Source organism: Lipotes vexillifer, unplaced genomic scaffold, assembly GCF_000442215.2.
Source record: "Lipotes vexillifer unplaced genomic scaffold, Lipotes_vexillifer_v1.1 scaffold109, whole genome shotgun sequence".
Classification (NCBI taxonomy): domain Eukaryota; kingdom Metazoa; phylum Chordata; class Mammalia; order Artiodactyla; family Lipotidae; genus Lipotes; species Lipotes vexillifer.
The window spans coordinates 2,228,434-2,238,114 of NW_006790015.1; the positions used below are offsets into that span (position 1 = coordinate 2,228,434).

General features: G+C 50.6%; 1 protein-coding gene across 1 annotated transcript in view; it reads right to left on the reverse strand.

The window, feature by feature from the left end:
* The window catches only part of DHRS3 (dehydrogenase/reductase 3), a 44,595-nt gene extending 35,199 nt beyond the window's left edge, over window positions 1–9,396 (reverse strand). Inside the window, exon 1 of the mRNA XM_007463180.1 lies at window positions 9,080–9,396. Coding sequence (XP_007463242.1) covers window positions 9,080–9,274 — 195 coding nt within the window. The 5' untranslated portion in view covers window positions 9,275–9,396. The remainder of the gene's footprint in view (window positions 1–9,079) is intronic.
* Window positions 9,397–9,681: the final 285 nt, after the last annotated feature.

Here is a 9,681-nt window from a genome sequence, read left to right on the forward strand (position 1 = left end):
TTTTTTTTTTTTTTTGCGGTACGCGGGCCTTTCACTGCTGTGGCCTCTCCCGTTGTGGAGCACAGGCTCCGGACGGGCAGGCTCAGCGGCCATGTGGGATCTTCCCGGACCGGGGCACGAACCCGTGACCCCTACATCGGCAGGCGGACTCTCAACCACTGCGCCACCAGGGAAGCCCCTTTTGTCTACTTTGCCTCATTTGTTTTCTGCTTAGCACTTAGATCCTTACTGCGATCTAACGGGCTATTTTTTGTATCCTGTTTATTATCTGTCTCCCTCACCAAACTGTCAGGCTCCCCGTGGGTGCGGACTGTTGTCTGCTTTGCTCGCTGCTGCATCTCTGTGCCTAGAATACAGAGGGTGCGCCATAGATTTGTTGTATACGTGAATGAGTTCCCACCAACCACTCATTTGCTAAACTGTTCTGATATTTGGCATTCTCTTTTTGAGAATCCAGAGCTCTTAAGACGGCACTCATTTTAAGGGACCTCACTCACCCCACAGCAGACGAGCGTGCATTTGCCTGTCTAAACAGATTTGCCTGTCTCTTTTTCATTTGGCTTCAACTCTTTCCTGACCTTCGTGGTTCATACGAATAATACGTTTCAAATGTTTCCCTTTCAGATATCCTATATACTTGGTGTATTTTTTAAATTGTGTCTTCCGAAGGCAGCTAGGAGAAAGTCTTAGAACATTCTAGGTGTGGTCATGCTTCTGCCCGAGGATACAGAAAAACAGGTTGGGTCTGGAATTCTTCCTGCACTCGCACCCAGAACTAAGTGGGATTTTGAGGGTGGCAGGTTGGGATAAAGCCTCCAGGGAGAGGTTGTAACAACTTCAACAAACTTCAACAACTAGATCTCTTTCCTGGGGGGTGGGGGGTGGGGGGTGGGGGGGCAGTGTGGTAATGATGAAGAGGACACAGAGGATTAATGCCAGAGAAAGGATTCGTAGATTCCAGTACCCCTCGAAAGCTGATTTGACAATTAGATGACAGTTCCCTTTTATCGTGCTGTTAGGAGGAAGATCTGGAAGAAGATATTTTCTCCGGATGGTGGAGGTGTCCACTGAGGGTGCATTTGAAATTCTCTATTCGTTGTGCTACCTGTCAGCACAAACCAAATGGATCTTTGTCATGTTTCAGCCTCACCAAGTCAGCTTGGACGGAAAATGCTAGTCTTTCTTTGGGCCAAGGTTGTGAAACAAAGCAAAAAGTAACAAACGCAACCTTTCAGACTCTCTACAGAGTGACTCCCTTCCCCCTTTCATTTTGTTCTTTCCCATTAAAAAATATCACAAGTATTAAAGGTTAAATGTTTGGAGGGACCATGTGCTAGCCTGTGTGAGAAAACAGTCCATTTTGGGGATCAACGGTCTCCAAAGGACCATTCTTGGTCTCTATACTCATACACAGACTGATGGGAAAATTTATTTCAATGTGTTGGTTATAAACTTGTCTCATGTCATGGAATCTTCTGTGCATGGCTATAAAAACAAGGATGCCTGGCCTGAGAAATGAGTTTGATATTCTACTGGAATATCTGGGAAATATGGTTTGAATGTTGGGATGTTTTTAGGGACAAGGGACAGAACATGGGAAAGTGGGAAAATTGAAGCCATGTAATCATCGTCTATGGAGCCACTAGTTTTGCTCACCCAAGGAGTGGCTGTGATGCTTCCACTCCCGTACTGTTCCTCACACAGCAGCTTTCCCACACAGCTCAGGGCAGGGCTGCTGGTCTAACTCCAATGTGCATTCAAAATACTTAGGGAGATTGACAAAGATACAGGTTCTGGGCCTTATGACCAGAAATTCTGAATCCTTTGGTCTGAAATGAAGCTAGCTATGCACGTGGCCATGTCCCACGCTTTGAGAAACTTTGTCTAGCCTATCACCACTTTGTTGTGTATTTGGGGCTGTGCTTTATTACTAAGTGAGAACTGGGTGAGATAGTTTGATTTCTTCTTCCAATCTTAATTTCCAGTGACGATCGCCTCACGAATCTCCTGTGTTCTCAATCTTCTAAAACACGTGGTTCTGTGGTGTTACATCCTGCCCGACAGTTTTCTGCACTCTTTTATTCAGAATGCAGCTCCAGGCCAAGGACACTTTCATTTTTACCTCCCTCTCCCCCTTCCCTATGAACAGTGAGGGGAAGATGTGTCTCAAGTTGCAAAGTGGGCTGTAAGGGGATAGCATGGCTATGTTGGATTATCCTCAGCTCTTTGGAACCAGGAGGCTGGTCTGGCACCTACAGTGTTTCTAGCACCAGGTGCTTGGAGATTTGGCACACCCCTGCACCCCATCTAATCATGACAGGAGTCTGATGTAGGAGAAAGCATTGGGAAGGGAGTCAGGGTTACATTTTCCAGCTCTGCAGTTAACTTGTTTAGTCAAATAAGTGTGGGTTAAACAAAGTTAAAGCTAATTTCTTTACTGCAGGAATTCCAAGAGCCTTTGATAGGTACTATCAATCTCAGAAAAGAAACAAACAAAAAACAGTGTTTCCTAAACACGTTTGACCGGTGAACCCTTTTATAACTGAGTAACCTTCCAGTGCCTTGCTGTACACTGCCTGCAAAACGCCGAGCTAGAAGTTACTGTCACTGCACTTTCTGATCCTGTGTCATCCATCTGCTCGTTGTCTCTGGCTCCTTGTACGTCCTTGAGGAGAAAACAACATGACCGGGGCACGAACCCGTGACCCCTACATCGGCAGGCGGACTCTCAACCACTGCGCCACCAGGGAAGCCCCTTTTGTCTACTTTGCCTCATTTGTTTTCTGCTTAGCACTTAGATCCTTACTGCGATCTAACGGGCTATTTTTTGTATCCTGTTTATTATCTGTCTCCCTCACCAAACTGTCAGGCTCCCCGTGGGTGCGGACTGTTGTCTGCTTTGCTCGCTGCTGCATCTCTGTGCCTAGAATACAGAGGGTGCGCCATAGATTTGTTGTATACGTGAATGAGTTCCCACCAACCACTCATTTGCTAAACTGTTCTGATATTTGGCATTCTCTTTTTGAGAATCCAGAGCTCTTAAGACGGCACTCATTTTAAGGGACCTCACTCACCCCACAGCAGACGAGCGTGCATTTGCCTGTCTAAACAGATTTGCCTGTCTCTTTTTCATTTGGCTTCAACTCTTTCCTGACCTTCGTGGTTCATACGAATAATACGTTTCAAATGTTTCCCTTTCAGATATCCTATATACTTGGTGTATTTTTTAAATTGTGTCTTCCGAAGGCAGCTAGGAGAAAGTCTTAGAACATTCTAGGTGTGGTCATGCTTCTGCCCGAGGATACAGAAAAACAGGTTGGGTCTGGAATTCTTCCTGCACTCGCACCCAGAACTAAGTGGGATTTTGAGGGTGGCAGGTTGGGATAAAGCCTCCAGGGAGAGGTTGTAACAACTTCAACAAACTTCAACAACTAGATCTCTTTCCTGGGGGGTGGGGGGTGGGGGGTGGGGGGGAAGGATGGCTAACTGCTCCCTTCTCCTCAATACGGCAGAGGTCATTTTCTCAAAGTGATGAGAATCATTTTCTCAACAAATCACCAGATGGAGATGGGACGGAGAAAGTAACTATCTTGATAAAGAAATCGGAAGGGCTCTGTGCAGGGATAAACCCGTGGCCCAGGCTCTGAAAAGCAGAAAGTTCAGAAGAGCCTGGGAGTCTGCACAAGAATGAACAGATGGGCAGGTGGACGGACAATGGACTTCCTGACTCAGGGTCAGTATTTCTAGATCTAGGGAACATTCTCTGATTTTAGGATAAACACTGGAAGTTCCTGCTTGACATGCTAATTGGGAAACTTGGGCCCTTTGTTCCCTTGAAAGCTACAAGTTGAAAACACTAACATCTTCTGCAAGAGTTGAAATAAATCAGGGCAGCCAGCTACCTGGTGCCTGTATAAGGGAGTTTAGTAATGGGTGTGGGGCCTCCTACAGACTGAGGGCATATTTTCCAACTCTGAGTTGCTTTTTTTCCATTCAGTGGGATCTGATATGTAGCAAGAAAGGCTGAGATCTGCAGTGATGAGGACAAATATCTTTTGCAGAGACCTTGGCACTCGGTTGCTTTCCTGGGATGGCGGAGCCATAACATGAGAATTTTAGAGCATGACAGGATCTTAGGGATCATTGCGTCCCCTCTCATCTTATGGGTGTGCTTCTTAGTTGCAGCCTAGAGAAGGGAGCCACTTTTCCAGGGTTTTAGCAAAGTCAGGTCTAGAACCCAGGTGAGCCAGGCCACAGGGGGCGTGGCCCAAGATGCGGGCACCTTTGTTCCCCAGGGGAGGTAGGTGGGGCAGTAAAAGGGAGGTGTTTCTGTATTCAGGTGACAGTCCAAATTGTAAAGCCCAGTTGTTTGAAATCCAAGGACCAGATGCTGCAAGCTGAAAGAATTTTCCTAGATGCCTCGGGTAGGACAGGTAGCCTACTTTCCTGCTCCCAGGCTGCTTCCCTGTTGGCACAGTGGTTAAGAATCCGCCTGCCAATGCAGGGGACATGGGTTTGAGCCCTGGACCGGGAAGATCCCACATGCCGTGAAGCAACTAAGCCCGTGTGCCACAGCTACTGAGCCTGCGCGCCTAGAGCCCGCGCTCCGCAACAAGAGAAGCCACCGCAAAGAGAAGTCCACGCACCGCAACGAAGAGTAGCCCCCGCTTACCGCAACTAGAGAAAGCCCGCGCGCAGCAACAGAGAACCAAAGTAGCCAAAAATAAAGAAAGAAAGAAAGAAAAAGAGAACCTGGTACTTTTCCTAAACGGTCCCAGCAAAGGCTGCATTCAGGGTGAGGATGGGGGAGGTAAGCCACCGCTGTCTCCCATGTCATCCCGGCTTTGTGACTTTCATGACACATCAATTGTTTAATGCAGCTATTTTGGCCTGATGACTCTGGGACCCAAGATTACCTGTCTGGATCCTTCTCCCTTCTTTCTCCTTTTTCCTTATTCTCATCAGTACTGGCTTAACTCAGAGTCTGAGATACAAACTGCTTACTTCTCCTGATACCTAATCTGCTCTACATCCTTTCCTTTCGTTGCCTTCTACCTCCCTTCCCCAGTTTCAGCCAGGTACACAGTCTTTGATCGGTGATTTCTTGAACCTGGGTTACCCTTCCCCCATCCCTTCTGATCGAAACTCTTGACCTTCTTTAAGCCTCACTCAAATGCCACCTCCTTCATGAAGCCTTCCATGCACGCTTGTTACAGATTAATAGCTCTTGGCTTCTTCTGCTTAGCATCCCCCCCCCACCCCAAATTCATGTCTACCTGGGAACTCAGAATGTGACCTTATTTGGCAATAGGATCTTTGGAGATGTAATTAGTTAAGGATCGCAAGATGAGGTCATACTGGATTTAGCGTGGGCTCTAAATCCAATGACTGGTGTCCTTATGAGAAGATGAGAGGATGCACAGACACACAGAGAGACAGAGAAGACAGCCACGTGAAGGTGGAGGCAGAGATACGAGTGACACTGCCACAAGCCAAGGGACGCCAGCCAGGAGCCGCCAGGAGCCACCAGGATTTGGAAGGGGCAAGCAAGCATTCTCCCATAGAGTCTTCGGAGGGAGTGGGGCCCTGCGAACTCCTTGATTTCAGATTTCTGGCCTCCAGAACTGTGAGAGAATACATTTCTATTGCTGCAAGCCACCAAGTCATTGGTCATTTGTTATGGCGGCCACAGGAAACTAATACACACTATAATTTGTGCCTTGACTGTAAGCACCTGGCCATGTCTCTGCCCCTCTCCAGGCCCAGAGCTGCATCGAACACCTGACAGGCATCTCAGGTAGGTTTGCTGGACTAGGTCTCTCAGAGATGGTTGCCAAGGGATAATTGGGCCTCAGCCTGCCCCAGTGCCAGGGTGGGAAGGATATGGGATTTGCTGAATGGGTGTGATGGAGAATAGGATTCACAAATCTACGTGAAGGGCTAATTCCTGGCGAGCTGCTTTAGGAACAGGGCTACAGACCTATGGACTGTAAATTCAATAATAGCAAAGCAGGTGCAACTCAGAGCCAGTTCTTATCCTGGCTCCCTGAAATGGGTCCCCGAGTCCCGGCTCTACCCCTTCTCCATGGAGGGATTGGGCCCTGGTGTATTGCCCCTGCCTCTATGGTCCTACAGTCATGGCTCAGGGCTCTAATCCAGCCACTTGCCTCCTACTGGACCAGAGGCTGGAACAGCCCCTGAAAATACTTCCAAACAAACAGTTCACTCTCTCCTCCAGGGAACTCCTGCTAAAACCATGTCAAGGTCAAAGACTGGAGACTGGGCCTGCCAGGAGCCTTGTTGGGGATGGGGTGAGCCCAAGCTCTATGAATGCTTTTGTGGAAGGAAATCCAGGAGGACACAGAAAATCGAAAAGGATTGTAGTGGGCAATGAGCATGACTGGCCCTTCCCGGGTTAACCTTGTACATGGTGGCTGAGCAGAGTTATCTCCAGGTGGGGAACCTTCCAACTCCTGGCGCCTTTGTGTTCCTTTAAGAAAAACCCTCATTTGGGTCACCTTTGCAGCCTAAGGTGCACTACTGCTCACAAATATTGCCAAATCCTGTTTGACTCAAGGTCGTTATGGGAAACTGGGTTGTCACTCCCCTCGAGAGTAAGCGGACCTCTCTTGGACACGCCAGCTATTTGCAGAGACTCTGGTTCTCGTCCCTTCTCTCTCTTTAGGGGGCCTTTCCCCTCAGGTCCAGCCCGCACTTCCCCCAAGATGAGGAGAGTCAGCCCTGCCCACCAAGGTCACCTGTCTTAACACTGCTGCAGGCTGCAGCTGGTGCCAACGCTCCCCAGCTCTCACCAGCTGCTCCAGGACCACCCTGAGCCCACCATCCACACAACTCTCTCAGCCATCTCCTCCAAAGTCCCCACTCCACAACGCTCGGCCGGCCCTTTGTCCCCAAGCCCACCAGCCCCCAAACGCTCCCAGCTCTGGGAGTTGTCCCAAGGTCCTCTCACTGGGCCCCAGATGGACTCAGGCAAGAAACCTTGATTTCAAATTCCCCACTGTGACAGCAAGCGGAAAGCTCATTAAAAAGTAGCCCCAGTAATTGGTCAGATGATTATGAGTTATAGGGAGGGCTCTTGGGCATCCTGACTGGTCTGAGCACTGAACCTAGGGTGAATGGCACTGGAAGTTCCACAGGACCCATGGATCCTGTTTCTGGTGACCAGATACCAATTTAAGACATATTTCTCATTGGCCCTGGATTTATTCTTTGGAAAAAGATATCTATTCCAAGTTAGGTGGGGCATGGTTCCCAGTGAAGGGACTTACAGGGTGCCGCTCTACCCTCTCCACCCCCCAATGCCATATACTTCTTTCAATTTAGGCTTGTTTATAGTCAGTCAAGTTTTTCCAGATTGACTGAAAGAGTTCTTCATATGCCTACTGCAGCCAGTTACAAGAGCAGTGAAAGAGACCCAGGACTTGGGCCAGCTGGAAGAGTCAGAAGAAAGTTTCTGTGGGATGCAGACCGCTAAGGAATGACAATCACATGCGATTGTCCCAAACCCTGCATCCTTCTGCAAGGGCACCCTCATCTGCCACGCCTCCACAAAGGGGGCATCACCTCAAGGAAACGAAACTGCTGAGAAGAACTTTTGCTTCTCCTTTTTCCGTGTGTCCAAGGGTTAAAAACACTTCCAAACTCCCCTTCCAACTGCAAGGTCAAGCAGCTGTCCAAACCACCCAAGGAGAAGCAGGAGCCCAGGACAGCCGACCCCAGCTAGCTCAGCCTCGATAGCCGCCAACCTACAGCTGCTCCCCCCACCCCACTCCTAGACACCGCCTGGGGAAGGAAGAGTTAATCGGCAATCGGCTTTGGCTGATGGTTCACGCTCCAAAGTTCAGTCCCAGTCAGAGCCACCCCGGAGGGATTGTAAATCTCAGGGCAGTATTTAACAAAACAAAAGCAACCTGGAATTACATGCAGGTTTGGTTTTCTACAGTACATATTTACTTAATCCCCTAGGTATGTGGCTCCATGTCAGATCAGCTGGCTTTGCTGGCCCTTTCACCCCCTCGCTCACAACAGTTTAAATTTCAATCTCATTCCCTGTTTTTGCTCTTCCTTTTCACAGGGCTGGCTGGAGACAGCCAGCCTCAAATCTCTCTATTGCTCTAGTCACTGGGTGAGTCAGCCTGGCTTGGGTCGGAGCTGGGTGACAGCTGGCTCACCCTCCACACTCTTGGGCACCAGGTCTGGGATAAGTGGGGGAAGAGGTGCCGGGTCTACCAAAAAGTTAAAGGCAGAGCTTGGGTGCTGGGGAGGTGGGGTTGCACCACGGTGCCACCTCGCCCCTTAGTGGGGAGGGAATCCCCTCTGGGGCTGTTTTTGGCGGGGCGGCGGGGGGGGGGGGCGGGCAGAGGCAGCATTGAAGTGAGAACAAGGGCGGGGGGGGGGGTCGGGCAGAGGCAGCATTGAAGTGAGAACAAGGGCTCTTTATCAGCTGCTGGTTACCCTTGTCCCCTCTTTTCCAGATTTCCAAACACCTGGGCCTCCGAGCGCCTATCAGGCTGGGCTAGACATCCACCACCGTTTTTTCCTTTTCAAACCCAAACCAAGTATCCCCTCTTTTCTTGCCTCCAGAGCTGCAGCCGCCCAGGTTGGGGCTGGGAAGCGGGTTGCCAAGGAAAATATGAAGCGCCAGCTAACAGGCGGCTCCCAGCTCTACCCAGGAGCGCACACACCCTTCACTCACCAGGGTGGCGGCAAAAGAGGGAAAGACGAGAGGGAAAACACGACACCTTCCTCTGGGAGGGAGGAATGTCGGAAAGGGCGGGGGGGTCTGCTAAGTTTCGGGCTGGGGGGAACAGCCAGCCACAGATCCCAGAGGAGCGGGTCAGTTCCGGACCTGCCAAAAAAGACAGTCGGGTGCCCGGGAAATGTACAAGGTGAAACTGACTAGCTCAGCACTCACGGGTGGCGCAGACAAGTAGGGTGGCCGGCGACTTTCAGACCCTGGGCGCGGGTTCCGGCAGCGGCAGCAGGTGGGCGCACCCCCTGTCCCCGCGGTCCCCCTAGCCTTTGGCCCCCATCCCCTGGAGTCGCGGTGTCCCGGTACCTTTCTGGCGCCGCGTTCCGCGAACTCGCGAGCGAGCTGGCGCCCGATGCCTCTCCCGCCGCCGGTGATAAGGACGTTCTCCCGAGACAGGTCCCGCAGCTTGGCGGGCAGCACCAGTCCGACGGCAGCCTTCACCACCAGATAGATCATCTGCAGAGGGAACACCACCAGCGCGCCCAGCCATTTCCACACCATCCTCCGCGCCGCGGAGCCGGGCAGGGGTGGGGGGGCGAAACTCCCCGGACCGCACAAAACAGGACTTAAAAAAGAAAACACCCCCAAACAATAATAAATACACCGAATAAGGGGCAGAGAGGCGTCCCACCTGGCCACTCTTGAAATCACCTCTTCCCAAATGCAAAGCAAGCACCGGGTGAGAAAAAGGGAGGGGGGGGAGGTGTGGGTGGGTGGGTGAGATAAATCCTCGGGAGGAGAAAAAGCGTCTCAGAAGGTTGGGACAGTAAGAGGGGTGGAGGGGAAGCCGGAGGTGGAAAGTTCTAACAAGAACTTTCGTGCCCCAGCAGCCGTTTCGGCTGGGGAATTCTCAGGTAATGTTTACAGGCTGACAGAGGAGTTTAGGCAGGGGAAGAAAAAAAAAAAAA